Below are 19,320 nucleotides of genomic sequence, written 5' to 3' on the forward strand. Positions count from 1 at the left end.
AGCTTTTTCGCTTTCTGCGCGCTCCTGGACATGTTTACTTCCTGCGCAAGTAATAAATTTAACCCTAAATTGAAAATTGGGGATGTTCGTCACAGATGTGCTCATCAGTTCCTCCTCACATAAGACGGCCGTCATAGAAGTGGCATTACAAACAATGTGGCCGCATTACGTCTTGGATGATGCCTTCTTAACCCCTCTTCCTCCCCTCAGTACCCCTTTCCAATGCAGGACCCTAGCCATGCAAGGCTGACCGGACCTGCTCCGGAGGAGCACAACTGATAAGAAAGGAAGCAAAGCCAAGGGCAAGGGTCGGCTTGAGGGTGAGAGGCATTCAGTCTTCTAGGGACAAGGCATGCATGGGGAGATGCATCGTTACCTGCTTGCATGCAGGTGCAAGCGCGAAGGCACGTTGTCACTTCATGCCCATCTGGCCAAATTGCTGCAGGATGAAGGCTGCCATCATGGATGCATGATGTTCCAATCCATATGGGCACTGTGCTCAGAATTTGTACCGCCCCCCGCCAGCCGGGGCCATGATATATTTGAGAGCAATGTTTTATCTATGGGGCCAGGTATGCAAATCACCTTGGAAATAAAATTCACTTAAACACCTGATGGCTTGTGTTGATAACATTGTGCTTGATCAACATTAGCCCATCATCATGCAGACCTTTGCATAGGACGTAAAAGATTCCTGGCAAGCTCAGAGAGCTAATCATACAAAAAAACCTTGATTTTACAATGTTGGCATCAGGGATCTAAATATCCAAGCATCCGTAGGCACATGCGTAAACAGGGCTCGAGATTCAATCGAGGCTCAGTCGCAACAAGACTCGCAGGACAAGCTGCAGCCAAGTCCCAACAAGCAACATTACTAACATTTTGCTAACAGAAACAAGGGCTGACAGTACTACTAAAGTTACACTAACTCCAGCTCTGCCTATAACACCAGACACCTGGCCACCATATACTTGGCACCGAAACTCTGAGAACACAGTCAATACTGGAAGGAGACCCTTCCCCACTAGATAGCACTGCTACGTCAACTTAGGAGGCTCAATTCTGAGCAGCACAGACTAAAAGTAGCTGAAAAGCCCGCAGGCAAAGCTGAAAGTCTTGTGGTAAAAAATTTAGAGAGATCTTGGGAGCAACAGGCGTCGCTGTCGTCCGGAAATGTTCATTGCTCATTTCAGGATCGCGGTGGGCTTGGCACCTGCAGCCAACCTGTCCTTCCCTGCAGCAGCACACACACAACACTGTCAGCAATTTGTCTTGGAATTTGAATTTAAGCGCCAGGCTGTATCCCTTTGTGAGCAGCTGGCACTCCTGCAGCTGAGGCAGGAACTTCCTTGTTGTAGCTGGAGCTTGAAGCTGTGCTGAAACACATCAGCTAAGCAAACTGTGTATCATCCTGCGAAGGTCAGCCCTGGAGAGGTATTCGAAATCCAGGCGCTGGGAGAAGGAAGATTTCTGCCCAGCTCAGTGAATTGACAGCTTGCGTCTCCGGGTCTCCGCCAGCACAAGGCAATGCCTTGAAGGCAGGCTCACTGACTGCCTCGAAGACACCACAGGCTGTTGTTTCAGCCCCCAAAACCCTGATGTTCTATCAGCCCCCTGCTTGAAACCCAAGCACGCGAGAAAACTCACTCTGCGCGAGGCGGGATGCGACGTAGAAGGACATTTCGAGGGCCTGCTCGGCGTTGAGGCGGGGGTCGCAGTGGGTGTGGTAGCGGCTGTTGAGGTCCGCCTCGTCGATGGAGGACCCCCCGCCCAGGCACTCGGTCACGTTATCGCCTGTCATCTCCAGGTGGATGCCACCTGGCACCGTGCCCAGCTCCTCGTGCACATCAAAGAATGCCTCCACCTGTTGAGGTAAGTACAAAGGACCTTCAGCGCGTATGTAATTGAATTGTTGATGCTGGAGTGACAGCGATGTTGGTACCTGGAATTATCCTGCCGGCTTTCTGCAGGAGGCATGCTCTCAGCAGGGAGTCAAGGCCAGCATGTCTGAAAGGATTGCTGCATCCCAAAAATGAGCATAGAAGGCAGCGGGGCGGACTCTGGCAGTCCATAATGTCAAGGCAGTTCTCCTGAGGACACACCATCGCTTTCTGGCAAAGGCTGGCATGCGCAAAGATCACAGAACTATGGCCGCATGAGACATAAAAGAAGCGCCCGCCCGCGTATGTTTCTTACCTTCCTGGTGTAGGATCTAGGCCCTCTATCAAAAAGAGAATTAAAGGGAAGTAGTGAAAGGGCTCGCCTCTGCGCGGATGCGTTCGTAGCGGCGGGTCTTGTAGTTGTTGACGCACTCCGTGTTGCCGTGCATCGGGTCGCACACCCATGTGACCACCTGCACATTAGTCACCATCGGTTGTTAGTAACCTTGACCTCCTGGTAGGGCGCCCTATCACAGCATGCAGAGGCAGGAATGTTTACAAGACAGGCCTGGCTTGAGCAGAAGAGCGCTGCAGTCACTCCTGACCCTCTGGCCTTTCACCACTGCCTGATGTCAACAAGGGGAACCCCATGACAGCATGCAAAGCAGCAGGGAACAGCAGCTGGCTCAAGCAAAAGGGCGCTAGAAGTCATTTGTGTTCGGATTGTAAAAATAGGGCATGGAAAAAAATATTATTACCTGGCCGCTGTCGCGCACCGCCTCGACCAGCCTTGGCAGGTTTGCGCGCACCTGCCACCACATGCGCATTGATCAGACAATTGTAAGCCAGACACAGAGTTGCTCTTTGAGCAGCATCGAGCTTCCTCATCACCAATATAAAGACAGCTGTCTGGATGCCCGCCCTGGCACTAAAAACCAGCAAGTCTTTTAGCCTGCACTACAAACTTCACAGCATGCATGTTGATAACTTGCAGCTTCAGGATGCCCTGTCTTCCTGGCAGTGCGCAAGATGCGTACAGGTGTCAGGTGCATGCATTACTAATGGTTACATGAGCGCCAGGTGGCGCACCTTTTCAGCGCCCATGCGCACGATGATGGTGAGGCGGCCTGGAGTGTTCTCGGGGTTCAGGGTGGCCACCAGAGACACCAGCTGCCCAGGGTCCATCTTGTCAGACACCTGGAATAATGTAATCAGACACATCAGCCAGTCATGTCAGCAGTTGTCGCGAAACCGGTCAAGCTGCCACCATCCTCTTGTGCTGGCAGCTATCTTCTGCTGACATGCTGCTGAAAAGTAGTTCAACCCGATTACTTGGGATCTTCAGAGCATGCAGCTTTCCAAGCGCAGGTCATACTTGACGCAAGGGCCGCAGCTGAATGCTCTTGCTAGGACCACAATATTATCGTGATCTGCAGAAATTCACAGACCGAGTATTTTGGCACAGCTGTCAAATTCCAATTTGAATTTTCGGCCCCACCTTGACGCCGATGGGGTTGGCGATTCCGCGCATGAACTCGACGTGGGCGCCGTCCAGCTGGCGGGTGCGCTCACCACACCACAGCATGTGCCCAGAGCAGTCATACCTGAAGACATGCATGCTTGCTGTCAGAAAACTTTCTTGAGGAAGTCAATCAGTCAGGCAGGCAGGCAGGCAGGCATATCATGTTGGTTCCAGCCAATTTGGGACTGATCCAATACCTGACACTAAATTCAGAGATATAGAAAATTTTAAAATGATATTTCTGGGTTGGCGCGCATGAGCCAGTGCAGCAGAAGATGCAGAATCGGAAACACAGAGACCTTGAGCAGTTTAGGGCTAGGAACCTGTGTTCGCCCAAACACAGGGAGTGCCATTGCCGCAACGCTCGAAAGCCTCCCTTCTGCTGGCTGGCAGCCCCTGACAGTCGAATGACAGCAACCACGAGATATGCAGCCGCTGTGTCTGTAGTGCCATTTATGTCATGCTGCATGTCTTGCTTCAATGACACTGCGCAGTGTTGAACACAGGTCCGCACCAGAGTCCGGTGGTTGAGTCTTCGCGGGTGAGGGCCTGTTCGTAGTCGAGCAGCAGGCACTCGTGGGAGACGTAGTACTCCGTCTCTGTCATGATCGGCGTGCGGCTGTCCAGACCACAGGCCACCATGAACTGGATCGCCTCATTCACGCGCCTGCAAAATTCAAACAGAATTTTTGTAAATTTCACATAACAAGACAAGCAGATAGCTGCTCCTGAAGAGAAAGGACCAGAGATAGCCTGCCTTGATGAAAGGCAGAATCTGCAGTGATGTTGCACCATCTGTACCAAAAGAAAATCGAGGTGAAACAAACGAAAAGAAATGTTTTGAAATGGAAAATTGTGCTACGCAAATACTGTGGAAATTGCATATTACAACAAAGGGAATGTATTTATATTTTGGAGGCTTGAGGCATTCCTGGTTTCTTGTCACACTCTTCAACGAGCTTGGGCATCAATAAGTCAACATTATTCTGACAACCCTTGCACCCCCCTGGGGGTAAAACCCTGCACACCTGGCGAGATCCAGATATGCGCGCCCCTCATCGCTGCGTCCCATGAAGTCCAGGTTCCACTCCATCATGCGCTGCAGCCCAGCGTAGCCACCTGTGCGATTCAAATTCATTCGAAAATTACTAATTGAATCATGCAGCTGCCGGTTGTAATAAGTTGACACCTTTGGTGACTCTCTACTTCAGCACACAGGTGAGAGCCTGAATCTGCAGGTTGCTATCAAGACAGGGATGCACAAGAAGACTATGGCTCAGATTTGGGATACACCAGTAAAAAAGTCCGAGGCATGAATCTTGCAGATGCACAAGCAAGCTAGTACATCAGTCACGTACAACGGTTGATTTTGGCGTGCAGCTGTAATGCAAGGCTTGTAATCTGCTCAGTCCTGTATTTGGCTGCCTTTTAGCACCTTTAAAGTTTGTTAACGTTTCAACACATGAGTGCAAAAGACTCAGGCAGGAACAGGGGTAAACTACTGTCTGCGGCGTTTATGGAGTATCAACAGGGTGTAACGCTCACCGGTGGCAAATCCGCGCAGCAGATTGAGGGTGGCTGCTGCCTGGTTGTAGGCCTGCACCAGTCTCATGGGGTCTGGCACACGCGCCTCTGAAGTGAAGGCCGGCCCATTGATGATGTCGCCCCTGATGCCAGCACAACCTTAGTCAGATGCACATTTTCCGCGCTTTCAAGATGTTTCAAGCTTAAAAAAACTGGACATGCTGCTGACTAGCTAGCGTACCAGCACACTCAATGCCAGGTATAGCTTTGATTGTGGATAAGGCTGGCAGATATCTCCTGGAAATATCTTGTGGGGACATGCTCAGATGCACAAGCACAGCAGCACACTGACGCAGCGATCACAATGTGAGGAAGGCAGCTTCGCTCGCTCGATCTATTGAACAGGGATAGTACATACAATGCAGAGCCAGGACTTGGGGAGAAAGCAGGGAAGAGAAGAAAACCCTTACCTGTACGATGGGAGCTCGGTGCCATCGAAGGTCTCTGTGTCGGCGGACCTGGGTTTGGCGAACTGACCGGCCATGCGGCCGACTTTGACGACGGGGACACCACCTCCGAACATGGCAACCAAGGCCATCTGGAGTTGCACCCTGAAGGAGTCCCTGATGTTGTTGGCGCTGAACTGGGCGAAGCTCTCGGCGCAGTCGCCGCCTGCGCAATCAGCAATCGAAGTTTTTAAGATCTCGCCTTATTGAATCAGGCCTACATTGGTAGACGCCATGTTTCCCCTGCACTGACCTCGAAAAAGTATAAGCTCGGGATGCTGATACGCAAGCAAGGGTTCAGTTGTACTAACCTCTCCATTCCTACTTTCGGCAACTACCCTAGTATAAATGAATCATCTAATCAAAAAGAAATATATCAAGGTTGCGCAACGTCTCACCACCATACGGTCAAGCGGATTATTGGCATAAGGGGTGTAGCAGTACAGGGCCGGCATGTTCATCCAACAAGAATAAATTTTACCTTGCATCAGAAATGCCTCGCCCGTGGCACACTTGGCCAATCTTGTTTGCAGATTCCTGCATTCTCCGGCGAACACAAGCGGGGGCATCCTCGCAATGATGTCCACAGCGTCCGTAAGCTTCTGCTGGTCCTGGTAATTGGGCTGCTGATGAGCCGTGCGCTGCTTCCAGCTTTCAGGCTTCCAGGCAGCGAGATGGTCAGAATCAGGCTCAAAAGGCACAACCATCGGTTCCGCAGCAGTGGAGTTTGAGAATTCGCGCAAGACAGCCCGTGTCTGCACTCGCTTGCTGCTGATGCCGCTACCAGCCGGCTTGCGCACAAAATGCGTTCTGCTCTGGGGCAGCGCGCATCCTGCCAATGGTAGATAAGAAGACAGCATCTTTGCTTGCTTCTACAGACAGTTGTAGCGTTGGATCTTTTGGTTCTGCCTGAGCTTGATGCTTTTGCGCGCGCCTTCTGAAGCACATGGGCCACGGGGCAGGGGATAACCAGTAACCGGCCGAACGGGAATAGCAGTGCGGACAAATCTGACATCCTCAAATTCTCCTTACTGGCTGCTTTTGGTGCCCTTTTCGGCCACCTTTCAGTGCCATTATATTCCTACTTGCACTCTCTGTCTGCTAAAGAATCTTTGCAAGTCGGTGTGCCGCTATCACAACCATGATCTCGAGCTGTGCACTGTCCCAGACGCTCCCCAGGAACCACCGCATCAATCGCTTGGCTTCTGTGTCCCCTGTTGTTTTGGACACTCCTGCTATTCGTGCACCCAGGAAGCGTTCAGGCCGCGTGGCAGTGAGGAACGCCATCCTCATGCCGGTAGACCATGGTACGGAGTGGAGGCACTCGATGGAGAAGCCCCTCGTCTGGCAGGTGCGCCCAAACCTGCCTGAAAAATTCTGCCACTTGTTTGTTGCATTGCAGTTTGGGTAACAAGCTGTGCCAACGCAGGGCACCTGGAAGCAAGCAGTCGATTACGGACTGTCACCAGCTCTCAGCCCCACCTGGAGAGTGGCCCTGCTCAGTGACGGGTCCGTCACTCGCCACCTTCAAATCATGACCGGCGAGACTGTGGACACGGTGCGAATCTGGGCTTCTTTTGCTATCCGTGTCAACGCTCTTAGCTGCGTCTTTAGCTGCAGCAAATCCTATCGGGGACATTGAAGCATTTAAGTGCTAGCGCAGGACTGCCTCGACCAAGCGAACATCGGATGGGACCTCGGTGGCCTGCCGGAGAACGTAGCCGTCATCAAAGGGCCACGAACTCAGCGAGAGGTGTGGTCTCGACCCATCAACCCCTGCCGCTCCAAAATTTGATTACAAACTTGCAGATCGAATGCGTGCCTGTTCCTGCGAAGGGCATATTCCACTGCCACTCTACCCGAATGCTCTTTGCCTGCACATTGCTGACGGGCTCGAATCAACGCACAGACCGATCCGTAGTTGTGTTGTCACAGCTGCATCTGAGCGTCAAGGGCACAGCGCTGGTCTGCGCCACCAGCTGGTGGAACACTGCTGAGATCTCTGCCTACCTGGGCCAGACACAGAAGCCAATCTGGGTCAATCTTTCACAGAACCGCACTGAGCTCTACAGGGAGATCACCAACGTCTACTGTGGGCACTCCAAGGACCTTGAAAGGTGTGCCTCACTTCCTTCATGCCCCAGCAAAGTACCCTTCACCCGCCATGCTACTGTGGGTGCAGACCTGCAAGCAGTTGTTGCCTGTGGGCTGGCTGTCAGTAAGTTTGAAATTTTAAAATCAATTACAGTCTTCTCTGATGAGAGTTCATGCTGCCTCACTTTCTGTCAGCCTGATTTGATCATGAACTTCTGATCCAGCAGCTGAAGTTCGCGGCTGAAGATTTTTTGCCTCCATTTCAACCCATCTGCATTCATTGACACCTGATAATATCAGGTCAGCTGTCCATTGAGGGCCTGATGAACTTAGCAAAACTTCAAGTAGGACAACAGTACCTTGGTTTTCATTTTGATTTTGTGTTCCCTGCAGGCGATTTGGCCACAAGGGACCATTCTGGGGCAGGGAATACATCTTCTGGCACAAAGGACAGCCCTTGACTCTCATCCACGAGATCTTCTCTCCAGCTCTCGAGGAATACTTGGGTCCGGCCGCCCTCAACAAATGGTGCACTGTCAACTCCTCAAGCCAGTGCTTGCCGATGGGAAACAGCTTTAACGACAACTGAGCTGCCTCCTTTCCAATTGCAGTGTGACCTGACAGAATATTTAAGATGATCCCTTGCGCTCTTAGTTGATTGGCGGCAGTAATGCGCAGGATTAAGCATCTGTTGTTTACGCACCAAATTTGTTCGCACGTTTGGGTGCTCTTCCCAAGCCTTCAGAAAGGGGCACTGGTGTGCTGCATAGGTTGAATTGAGCCGGTGCTGGGCTGTACCATATCAACTGTCCTGCAGTGTGCGCAGAGTTGAAGTTGCCCATTGATTTGTGGTTGTCCCTTTTTCAATTATGCGTATCAGCACCCCTTGGCAGCGACTGAGGACAAGGGAGTTTGCATGATGAATTGTCTGGGTTTGGGCGCTAGTTGCAAAAGCAGGTACCAATGGAGACTCAGAAAAAGGACACAATCAATGTGCAGATATCAATGACCAATGGATTTGAAAGCCGCAGTTTGAGAGGGGTGCCGAGCTAGCTTTAGAGGCATATTGATGTGGAGGCTGTTGTGTGCTTGTATGCTGGCAGCATCTGAGCTTGTAGCGTAGGATGACCCTCCATTGTATTAGACAGCTGCCCTTGGTTACCACTTGTTCTGTGGACTTTAGACTGTCACTTGTTGCTAGACACGTGTATGATAGATGGCAGGGACCCAGTCACTTACATGTGGCATGGCCATGCATGCACCGCCGTTTTCTTAATTTATTTTTTAGAAGCTACACTGAATCAGTGACTCTGATAGCTCTGCAGCCTTGTAACGCTCAGTACTCCAAAGATTCAGCTGCATGCTTTGCCATGTTCCGAGAGTCTTGCATAGTGCTCAGGATCCCATATCAGATGATCTGAATCGATTCACAAGACGTTGTGACACCTTGCAGCTCATCTTGCAGGTCACTTCAGCTCAAAGACTCTGACTGTGTGACACTTGCACATTTCCTCCTCACCCTCATGGCCTGAACATCAATGCCCTCTTTCCGGTGCAAACATTATAACTTTGGTCACCGGCACTGCCTGCGGGCTCATGACTAATCAGATCTGAGTGCTACTGGCAATAAAAACTGCTGCAGCACTCAAAGCCGAGACAGCGGCTGTCTGGCATGCAAGCAACCATCTTGGGCCTGAGGAGGTTCTGCCACAATCGTCAGACCGATTAAGATATTTATCTGTCAGGGATGCATTCGTAATCCTCCAGCGGGTTGCGACTCGCAACTCGCGAGCTCGAAGAGGCCAATTCAGGCTGTCCCTGTTCGTCCGTAATACTTGCTGTGGAATGGAGCGCAAAATGGATCAAGGCCCCGTCGATGCAGTGCGCTGATTGAGTGTACCAATTGCTTCTCGATCCCGGACTACGTTGGTGCATTGAAAGGATCAGTAGTGTGATGCCTGGTCAAACAATGTATCGAAGCATGCAGTTCCTGTATGACAATAAACAGGCAATTCAGTTAGATGACGCCGTAGCGTACTTCTTTAATTTTTTTCGTCTGATTTAAGTGGCAGCCGTTCTTCCAGGACTCCCTGATACAAGGTGACGAGGAGACTGAATGTAATGCCATCAGACATCCGCAAGGCCCTCAAAATGCTTTCGTACTCCCTTTTTCAAAGTATGGTCACATAGCAAGCCAAATCTAAAAAATTTCATTCAAACTTATCAGACTCACTGCGTTTGTAATGTCAGGTAAACGGCTCCCCAGCTCTACTCGGCAGGATGGTACCACCGACACATGCTCTAGGACGCAATTTGCCTGCAGCTCCTAATGCAACATTGGTACCACACGGCAGGTATGTGTTTTGGTTTTACTACCATCACATTTGATTTTATTAACCCGGAATGTCTTACTGTAAAGCTCTGCGGGCTTGCATCGGATGTCTTCCCAGCTGGGGCCTGCACAACTCTAGGAGGTCATATTAATAACGAGACCCTCAACTAAATTTTCTTCAGCCACCCCACATACTGGCTCTAGCCACAAGACACCAGAAGGTTGTTCCTGATGTGTGCAGCTGCAGGCATCTGAAGCCTATTCACTCTTCACAAAGCCTTCATGCATCATGCCAGAGGCAGCGGGAAGAAGCACTCAAACAGCAGACCCGCACACTTTACCGCACCCAACGCAAGCTCAAGCCAAGACTGGTCTTCAAGGCCCGTGCTCAGGGCCTGAAAGTCACCGCCTTCAGTGAAGACGTGCTTGATCAGAAGCTCCAGGTATTTCCATTTCCTGCTCTCTGCAGTGCCTGCCAGACAGCAATTGATACTAAATTCCTTTCGTTCTCTGAAGATGGCAGCGGAGTGAGTGCATTGCTGTGCAGGCCCTTGCAGCAGAGGTGAAGGATATCTTGGATGGTAGCAGCTTGTACCTGGTTGGCATGATGGGCAGGTGAGGCAATCAGTGCTGCTCTTTTATTCTCTTACGGATTCATCCATGTGTGGTCTCCTACTGCTCTTACAGCAGTGCTGCCTAGCCGTCTCAGCCGATGCCATTGGTGATAGAGGGGGACAAGTGTGCTAGCCTGCCTTCCCCCTCAGTGCTTTTCCAGTAAGCGTGTCACTGATGGCAAGAGATCCATTCAGGCGACTAGCACATGGAGCTCAATCTCCAAGTCGCACAAAGCTTGCGTCTTTTCCGTGGATCATTGTGACCTGTGACCTCTTGTCTCTGCATCACACTGGCAGCTGATGCTCTTAATGATTTCTTCTCGCCCGTAGCAAGAACTGGAGGCTTGCATTCTGATTTTGAATTCTGAATTTTAATTGTCTGTGTGCAGCGGGAAGAGCACGGTGGGAAAGATGGTGGCGGCCGCTCTAGAGTACCCTTACGTGGACAGCGACAAGCTCATAGAGGAGCGGGCCGGCTGTACAGTAGCGCAGATCTTTGCCGCACAGGGGGAGCAGGCCTTCAGGGACCTCGAGAGCAGCGTGCTGCAGGTGTGTTTTGCAATGCTGATGTCTACTGAGCATGCACTTTGTTGTGCATGCAGCCAAAAAAAAAAAGGATTGATTTTTTGGACATGAGAAAAGAAGCTGGTGGATTTCGAATGTAAGCAAGGCATTGGCACAAGCGCTTGCTTTTTTACAGCTCTGAATTGAGTCATACTTTAGGGGTTGCTGCAACGCACCTAGCCGTGAGGGCTGGACAAGCCTATGGTAATAATAACGATAATAATAATAATAATAATCATCATCATCATCAAGAATTTGGCAAAAAACTGGTGCCAAGTGCTAGCTAGGTAGCCTTGCCATAGCCTCCCAACACTGCCTTTTGCAATGCTGCGAGCATGCCGAACTAGAAGGCTGTCTGTCCGGGAGTTAATCAAATATCAGTATGTTTGTATTAACGTCGGGTACGCCTCGTTTGGTTCGCTGGAGCAACAAAATGCGTGGCCAACCAAGGGTTAAGTTCTCGAGGTTTTTGCCTCCAGTCGTGAGCATTGAATACCCAATTACCATTAAAGGCGATCTCAGTTTTAGAACATCTTAAAATCTTGGATTTGGATCTTGGATTTGAATTTTGGCAGGAGCTGGCAGCCAGCAAGGCGGTGATGGTGTCGACTGGCGGAGGGGTGGTCACCAGGGAGCAGAATTGGGAGAGCATGCGTCATGGGTTAGTCATCTGGCTGACTGGACCGCCGGAGCTGCTCGCCAAGCGCGCTGTCAGCGACGGCACTCAGTCGCGGCCGCTGCTCAGCCAAGGCTCTTCCGGATCAAGTGAGGTGTGACTCCCCAAATCTTGTGCAAAATTTATTTCCTGCCATGATTATCGGCATGCCAACACTAGCGTGCCGCAAGGGGTGGGACGAGCACAGCATGCAGAGAATATAAGGTGTTTATATATTTGCATTTGTATTTGGCCCCGGCTGGCGGGGGGCGGTACAAATACTGAGCACCGTGCCCACGTTTGATTGGGTCTTGCTTGGATCTGGCGAGTCCAACAAGGGGTAGGAATTTGGCAGCCTTTACATGCAGCTTGTCTGCAGACGCACCTTGCCTTCGGCAGGAAAAGCGTGCAATAATAATATAAAAAGTGATATATTTGTGTCTAAGCCATACCACCAGCGTGGCACAGATCCCTGCAAACTCAAATGTCAATGTCAATGAGCACAGTTGGTGCGAGGAAGGTAGTGGCAGCTAATTTAAGTTTTACTGCGTCGAGTTTTGTAAGTGTCAGCTCATGTGTAAATTTTGTGTGTGCCCAGGGTGATGGTGCGTACACTGCCACGCTGGCAAAAGTGAGGGACATCCTGGACAAGAGGCAGCACATGTACGCGCAGGCCGATCTCCATATTCCCCTCGAGGGTTCCCCTGGAGACCCTAGCGATTGCGGCGCGACCCCTGCAGTCATCGCATATAGGTCAGCATTTATTCTTTCATAGTATGACATCCGGTGCAGACTGAAATGGCGTGCTCAAAGACTTTGCTGAATTGTGCATGTCGTTCTGGCACCAGTGGCATGTCATTCTTTTGCTAAGTGCATCACTGCAAGGTAACAGCTGTCGGCCCTGCTTGATGTGCACAGTTTCTCTTTCGATGAGCAGCTTAACATTAAGTGCAGTGCACTTTGGTTGTGGCATGTTTGACATGCTGAGTGCAGCCCTGGAGGGCAAGAGTTGGGGCCCCTTCATGATCTGCATTGTTTTATTTTCAAGGAAACAATGAACCGGGCATTGTTCAGGAGGGTGCTTACTCGTCCATAAAACGCCGCACGTTGCTCCCTATAGAACATTCTGCAGCAGAAATTGGAATGGAAAGAAGCTGCTGCCTGACGAACCCATGTGTGCAATACTGACAGTTTGTCGACGCAAACGCATTTGCAGGTTGCTCAAGGCTCTTATGGTGCGGCTGAAGCTGGATGAAGCTGAGCGGGAGGCAGCGAAAGCGGCGTAAGAATTCTTGTCATTAATATATATCCCCCACCGAGCCTGGTGCCTCCCTGGTTACCACCTGCCAGCAGTCGTGTCTTGGCCCGAGCCTGGGCTTTTTGAGCCATGCAGTTGAGTCCTTGACGAGTGGTTTAAGGACTGAGAACTTTCCTCTTATGTTTGGAGAAGCCAAGGCGACTGCCGGCGCCATTTGAAAGGCGAGGCAGAGTCTAGGAGCACTGTAGACGAGAGCCAGGAGAATCTATATGTATATCTAGTTAGAAGCGTACATCCCCTTCCGCATGCAGGGGAGTTAACAACGTTGTGAGCGAGGCCAAGGGGCGCGCAGCGTCCAGCCTGAGGCCAAGGTCTGTTTGTGAAGAGAAATGCAATTTGTTGTGGAGAGCCATACCATACTCATTTTAGTCGGAAAGGCAAACTGGTCGGGCGCTCTTCCGAGCCGACACCAGCAGAAGAGAGCAAATCGGCGAATGATAGCATTTGCCTGACAGGAAACTTTGTCAAAGGAAAGTGTGCGCTTGAGGACTCCTCCTAAGGACTGTCTCAGCTTGGATTTGTCAACGTTTCCTTCAGGATTCGAGCTGTAACTGTCCATTTCCCTCGGGTGCTGAGGGTAAAGGGTCTCTGATCCTCCCCCTTGTGAGTGCAAGCTTGTGATCCACTGGGCCCCTTGGGTGCCAGCATGACCTGCTCGCCATGAAAGTACCTGATTTCCGCTATGTCAAGTGGTGCCAGCCACTGGTGTCCATCAGTACCGTTGCAACACAGTAGCACAAGTCACAACTTGTGACTTGAAGTCGCGTGATCAATCGGCCGTGCACGTGCCCCTCCGCGTTAGTACCATACTGATACGTTATAATACCGTATACTTGAGTGACTCACCCGCGCAAGGAACTTACTATGCATTAAGTACTACTTAGTACTGAATGCACCCGGAGGGCCTCACGTGACCAACATAATGCAGCTTGGAGCATCTGCGTCGCACCAACTCTAACCATGGTGGCCAATCCAAAACATGACACTGTGTGCTCCTGCCATTCCACAGTGACAGGTGGACATCATAATTATAGCAAAGCAGCTACTCACATGTTCACGAGTTGCCCTGTTCAACCTGACTCATACGTGCCTCTCAAATTGAGGCACTCGCTTTAAATCAATGGGTAGAAGCTCTGTTCTGGATTCTTATCTCCCTCAAATCACTCTCATCTTTCTTCAGTACTGAGCTGCAACCCTCATCTCCAGCCTCCTGAATTGCAGTCTCGCGTTTTCAAAATAGTGTCAATGCAAGCAGGCTTGCTCGGAAGTCTGAGGATATTTCCCGTTGCAGTGGCCGATACAGCTCTCAATCATCATCCTGGAACTCCCTGCACAAACAAAGACCCACTCAGCTGCAGCAATCTTCCATACTTGACGCGAGCTCCCATCATGTGCTAAATATCAGCCCATTCCCCAAAATATATCCTCAACCAAGTGAGGAATCGCAAGGGTGTGTGGGTGCATCAAAACTGCCTCTGCTGTAATGCAGCACAGTGTGTCTCCAGCGATGTCTCATACTTTTGAAAAAGTGTATCAAGATCAGATAACTTTACCTGCGGTCAGTCCAGCGCGGCTGGCGGAAAGCCTTGATCTCCTCCTGTCGCAGCACCTCCAATCAATCAGTGGTGCAATTGACAAGAGCAGCAAAACCAGATGTCATCTGTAAAATGGCCTTTGGTAAGCAAATGACCTCTAGGTGGGGTTCCCTAGTACAGCACGCATGACAGGTATGTGCAAAATGCAAGCCTGGCTCGGTCAAAGGGGCACCACAGACATTTGAGTAGGGAAAGAGAGGACATGGAGAGACAAAGAGGGCACAATTATATTGCAATTTGACATGGCCCAAGTCTCGCAGCAACTCGCATGGGCCAGAGCTAGAGCATGCATTGTAAGATCGCGCTGTGCTCCGCTATACTGTACCCGACCAGGACCTTGTCTTGCTAGGCTTCGAGCCAGTCAGCGCCCAGCAACAACTAGCCTAGACAACATGTAAATCAGTGCGTGATAGCTTCACGGAGAGAACGCGATCAAAGAGCTGCAAGGAGGCCACACTGCATAGATTGCAGTGAGGCGCACCTCTGTCAGGTACTCTCCAGTTTCCTTGAAGGTCTGCCTGTTCAGCTCCCTGAGTTCCTCCAGCTTCTGCTCGTCCTTCTCATCTCTGCTGATGTAGAACAGGGGTGCGCCAATGCCAACTAGCAGACCCAGCACGCCGCCAGCCACGCCGATGAGTGTGTCAGGGTCGCTCCAGTCGATCTCCAGGCCTGCTCTTGGTGCCACGCGCGATGCGCGCCCACCTGCTTGTAAGCACAGAGAGGCACTTGCTGAACGTTCTCCTGATTTGCAATTTGCATGCACTGCAGATCAGCTATAGGATGCCTTACTTGTCACCAGTTGTTCTCCTTGATGCTACGTATCTATGATTGTGGCACCTTGTCACAACATGAGCACAGAAAGGTGGGTGCAAGGAAACAAGCCCAGCAGTTGCTGCAGGAACGTAGAGCAAGATACCTAGCTTACCGTCTTTCCGCGTTGATGAGAGCTTTATCTGCTTGCGAAGAGGCCTTGAGGTGCTCTGAAAACCGACGAAGCTGGGAAGAGTGCACTTGCAGATCACAGCGGATCCCATGTTGTGCTGGAAACCGCTTTCGCCAGTCAAAAGTCGGATACGTACGTGTGAAGTGGTTATCTTGTGTCTAGGGTGTAAGGACAAGCGCTCAAGCAATAATTATTGCGTTGCTAATCGAGTGGCTTGAAAAGTGACAGACCACAGCGATCTTGAAACTTTTGCATGTCCACGTCAGTACAACGGCGTTCCAACCATTTCCATTTCCTCTTGCATGGGCTTGTTTTACCCACTGCAGTGCTATGCTGGTCTGTGCATGTCATCAAGGTCTGGCGTCTTTATTGCTCGATCATGTAAGCACGTTCCTTTAGTGTACCTGGACTTGTCTAAGATAACAGCATCTTCGATCAGTGAGAGTCAGCCAATAAATTGTCCTGGACTGAAAACATAATACCAAAACAGATATCACATCTCCTTTAACATTTCAAAATGGTGAAGAAGAAGGGATCAAGAGATATGAATCCTGCTGATGCCTATCGAAAAGAGATGGTGAGTAGAAACTCCTTCCTGTCTCGTCCTTCTACTGTGCCCTGGGTCTACAAAAGGAGAGTATTGAGTCTATCATGCAAGAAGTGTTCGGATCAGCAGGAAATTCTCAGTTTATACACCTTCACGAAGTGCTCTATGGTTGCCTGCAGAGAGCAAAGGAGATTGCTCGCAACAAGAAGGAACGGAAGTTCCAAAGGGATGCCTCCAAGATGAAGAGCAATCCAGAAGCTCTCAAAGAGGAGCTCAAAGAGGTTATCACCCTTCTCGCTTGTGTGAAATTGGTGACCAAATCTTTCAGTATTTGTGCTAGCCATCTATCTCCATGTTGTGCAGAGATTGCGTCTTCTGCTTATCATGTGTTTCTGATGGGGCAGGTGTTGGAGTTGGAGGAGGATGGGAAGTTGAACTTGACTATAAAGCTCAAGAAGCGCGCACTGCAGGGAGCCTATGACCTAGCGCTGAAAAAGAAAAAGGTGGGCCCAACAGGCTTGCAGCAACAAAAGTCTGGCATAGGCGTCCTAGCAGAAGCTGCTACTTCAAAAGTGTGCACAGATGCTTTTCATTCACATGCAGCATCCAGCATCACCTTGGGCCTCCAATTGCAATCAACATTTCTTTCATGTTCACCCAGCCGGATGAACTAGCCCAAGAGTTAATGTGGCGAGGACGGCCTTCACAGATGGTGTCTGAAGTTATATGGGAGACTGTCAAAACGAGTTACTTCAGGGAAGGCACAAATTTAATGATTATAGCCTCCAATGACGACCTTGCTCCACTGCTCTCACAGGAGGACGCACAGCGTGCGGTGCAGGCAGCAGCGGTGCCAGTGTTTGCGAATGAGTACGGTCACGGAGTCCCAGAACAGCGGCCAGAGAACTCGGTGTACTACCACCCCACGCTCAACCCGGGGGGCATCCCCCCTCCCGGGAAAGCTCAGCGCTACCGCACGGACCCCCTCTCCGGACCGGGGGGCCCCTCCGTGCCCATGCCCGCCGCGCCGCCGCTGCCGGCCGGCCCCGCGCCCGGTGAGTCACGTGACTGACGTGATGACGAATGTGAATTATTTATAGGCCTTCACTGTCGTTTATGGAAGTGGATGTGTAAATTATATTCTGCACTCTGCTTAAGCTTGTCAGCCGGAGGACTCTTAAGGTTCCTTATGCTCTTACATTGGGACCTGCGTGCCATGGGCACACCTAAACTGTGCACAATCTGCCGCTATCATGCTACGCAGCATCTTCTAGGAGGTTGGTCACGTAGTCATTGTTTGGTCTTGTTTGATGGCCGAGCAGCCAATATGCCTAAGACAGTACATCTCTGACAATTGTCTGCGTGGGTGCGTGCAGGCAGATTGGCTGGCGGTCCCCCCTCGACGAGCGGCGCCCCCTTGCCGCCACCGCCGGGTCCTCCCCCTGGCGCCCTCCCACCACCTCCAGGACCCCCACCTGCGTTTGGTACGCCTGGGTTGCGTGTACGTGCAATGAACTTAAGATATGTTGCATGGTGCTGAAGAGATATTCCGTAACCCAGTCAGGAACGTGCGGTCTATGTAGCCTCACCTGCAAGCTTCAACCCATTTGCTGCAATCTATGTGTCAGCATCGTGACCACTGGGGATGAGAGATGCGACTAAGTATGCTGCTGTGCTGATCTGTCTCTGCTCATTTCACGGGTGGCAGCCGTCAAGTAGGTGCGCATGGTGGGCATGGGTATGATTTGGCTGGTGGCGTTCGCCCAGGTGCCGGCATGCTCCCGCCACCTATCGGCCCGCCGCCAGGCATGATGCCGCCGCCGGGCATGCCCCCTCCAGGATATGGTGCACCCCTTGGGCCACCCCCAGGTACACCCTCCTTATCCACCCTTGTGCAGAGGAATCTACTGGATCTTGGCTCGACCCGCCAGACGTCCTGAATGTGAAAGCGCCTGGTTGAGTAGGCAGTTTGCGCAATTCTGTTGCTGACAAGTGATGTGCTATGCATGACCTTTCACGCAGCTTCCAGGATGGAAACCTGTGCATGACCTTTCGGTACTCTGTAGACATCACGGAGTGCAAGTGGTTATCCTCTGATCAGCTCTAGGCCTATGCTGTCACTCTGTGCTACAGGACGCTACAAAAACTCCCAGCAATCTCACTTGGTGTGCTGTGTGCAGGACGGCCTCCTGCATATGCAGCAGCTGCAGCGGCTGCTCCTGGAGAGAAGAAGGCGCCCACGATCACAGGCCAGTCCACTGTAGCAAAGCTGCCCAGGGCACAGGTGGGGTTCACCCTCCGTTCCGCGGCACCCTGGCTCACACGTGTTATCCCATCAAATGGCCGTCATGGCCCTTGCATGTTACAACTGAACCGTGTGCTCGATTACAGTATTGGCCGAATCTCACAGCGCGCATCCCTGAATTGACTCCCAGGAATCTTCACTGCTCGCAGCAGCTGCACTTGCGTGTCTGCTGGTCTGCGGTCACCAGAACCCAGAGCTCTGATGCAGCCCTACCATCTCAAAACACAACAAGGCAGTATGAGCCTTGCATAACGGGGTTTCTTGAGAAAGTTGCCGTGCTAAAACTGCAGGACGATCGCACTGTCACGTCGATGGTGCCGGCGTCCGTGCGAGTGCGCCGAGAGGAGCCCTCGATGAAGCCACGCCTCGGCCCGGGAGCCGCCGTCGCGCGCAGCCGCCCCGTAGTCGGCCCCGGCTTTGGCCTCGCGCCTGCCGCACCGGTCGGCCCCGCAGCAGCCGCCGCCCCGGTAAGCGTAATTCTGCCGTTTCTCTGGAATCAAACCTTCCTAGTGCAAGAGAGATGCAGACATCAAGGCACAGCGAGCGCGAAAAACATTGCAAACACACGGTCAAATGCGGCTGGGTGAGGGTTGGGGCGCACCTAGGAACATGCAAGGCGTGAGCTTGACCTGACCGCCTTTTGCAACCCAAACATTGAATCGATATACTCGAGTCGATGTAGATTGCTTTGCTGAAGAGGCTTTCATGGGTTTGGTCGCAGGCTGCCGCGGTGGCGCGGCCGGTCGCGCCGGGGCCGCCGGCTGCCGGCACGGCCATTGACAGGAAGTACCAGGCATTCCTGGCAGAGATGTCCGAGCTGGGCGCTGTGTGATGCTTAACATCATTCGCTGTTACTCGTTTTAACCAAGCTATGAGTTATAGCTCTTATGCAAACTAGATGGAGGATAGCCTGCAGAAGCC

At 51.5% G+C, this 19,320-nt stretch overlaps 5 protein-coding genes across 5 annotated transcripts; 3 read left to right on the forward strand and 2 right to left on the reverse strand.

The window, feature by feature from the left end:
* Positions 1-1,184: 1,184 nt before the first annotated feature.
* On the reverse strand, positions 1,185-6,139 carry COCSUDRAFT_37460 (3-deoxy-D-arabino-heptulosonate 7-phosphate synthetase; the record flags this gene model as incomplete). Its single annotated transcript, XM_005645540.1, has 11 exons — positions 1,185-1,234; positions 1,648-1,864; positions 2,264-2,353; positions 2,639-2,689; positions 2,970-3,077; positions 3,379-3,484; positions 3,917-4,069; positions 4,431-4,521; positions 4,948-5,069; positions 5,397-5,598; positions 5,914-6,139. 11 exons carry the CDS (start codon positions 6,137-6,139, stop codon positions 1,185-1,187), a joined length of 1,416 nt encoding a protein of 471 aa, XP_005645597.1.
* A 764-nt stretch (positions 6,140-6,903) lies between these two features.
* COCSUDRAFT_8173 (DUF564-domain-containing protein) lies at positions 6,904-8,037 on the forward strand (the record flags this gene model as incomplete). Its single annotated transcript, XM_005645541.1, has 4 exons — positions 6,904-6,990; positions 7,096-7,190; positions 7,379-7,549; positions 7,920-8,037. Coding segments are annotated over 4 exons (471 nt in total), but the record flags the coding sequence as incomplete, so codon positions are not given.
* A 2,395-nt stretch (positions 8,038-10,432) lies between these two features.
* On the forward strand, positions 10,433-12,466 carry COCSUDRAFT_17821 (shikimate kinase; the record flags this gene model as incomplete). Its single annotated transcript, XM_005645542.1, has 4 exons — positions 10,433-10,473; positions 10,862-11,021; positions 11,612-11,808; positions 12,328-12,466. Coding segments are annotated over 4 exons (537 nt in total), but the record flags the coding sequence as incomplete, so codon positions are not given.
* A 1,205-nt stretch (positions 12,467-13,671) lies between these two features.
* COCSUDRAFT_30235 (hypothetical protein) lies at positions 13,672-15,733 on the reverse strand. The gene is made up of 4 exons (XM_005645543.1): positions 15,530-15,733; positions 15,086-15,306; positions 14,563-14,606; positions 13,672-14,337 (listed from the first exon to the last, which is right to left on the reverse strand). Exons 1-4 carry the CDS (start codon positions 15,636-15,638, stop codon positions 14,316-14,318), a joined length of 396 nt encoding a protein of 131 aa, XP_005645600.1. The 5' UTR covers positions 15,639-15,733; the 3' UTR covers positions 13,672-14,315.
* A 261-nt stretch (positions 15,734-15,994) lies between these two features.
* COCSUDRAFT_67053 (hypothetical protein) lies at positions 15,995-19,231 on the forward strand (the record flags this gene model as incomplete). Its single annotated transcript, XM_005645544.1, has 9 exons — positions 15,995-16,124; positions 16,274-16,375; positions 16,499-16,597; positions 16,912-17,149; positions 17,471-17,578; positions 17,862-17,963; positions 18,275-18,378; positions 18,690-18,866; positions 19,121-19,231. The coding sequence occupies exons 1-9, from the start codon at positions 16,065-16,067 to the stop codon at positions 19,229-19,231; spliced, it is 1,101 nt and encodes a 366-aa protein (XP_005645601.1). The 5' UTR covers positions 15,995-16,064.
* Positions 19,232-19,320: the final 89 nt, after the last annotated feature.

This window comes from Coccomyxa subellipsoidea, assembly GCF_000258705.1.
Source record: "Coccomyxa subellipsoidea C-169, whole genome shotgun sequence".
NCBI lineage: Eukaryota > Viridiplantae > Chlorophyta > Trebouxiophyceae > Coccomyxaceae > Coccomyxa > Coccomyxa subellipsoidea.

What these genes read in the sequence shown, in the direction of transcription:
- COCSUDRAFT_30235 (XM_005645543.1), bottom strand. Translation starts at nt 15,638, where the DNA reads ATGGGATCCGCTGTGATCTGCAAGTGCACTCTTCCCAGCTTCGTCGGT. An exon ending in CTGGAGAGTACCTGACAGAG is followed by an intron (nt 14,607 to 15,085) that starts GTGCGCCTCACT and finishes GTGCTGCGACAG; the next exon opens with GAGGAGATCAAGGCTTTCCG. An exon ending in CCGCGCTGGACTGACCGCAG is followed by an intron (nt 14,338 to 14,562) that starts GTAAAGTTATCT and finishes TTGTTTGTGCAG; the next exon opens with GGAGTTCCAGGATGATGATT.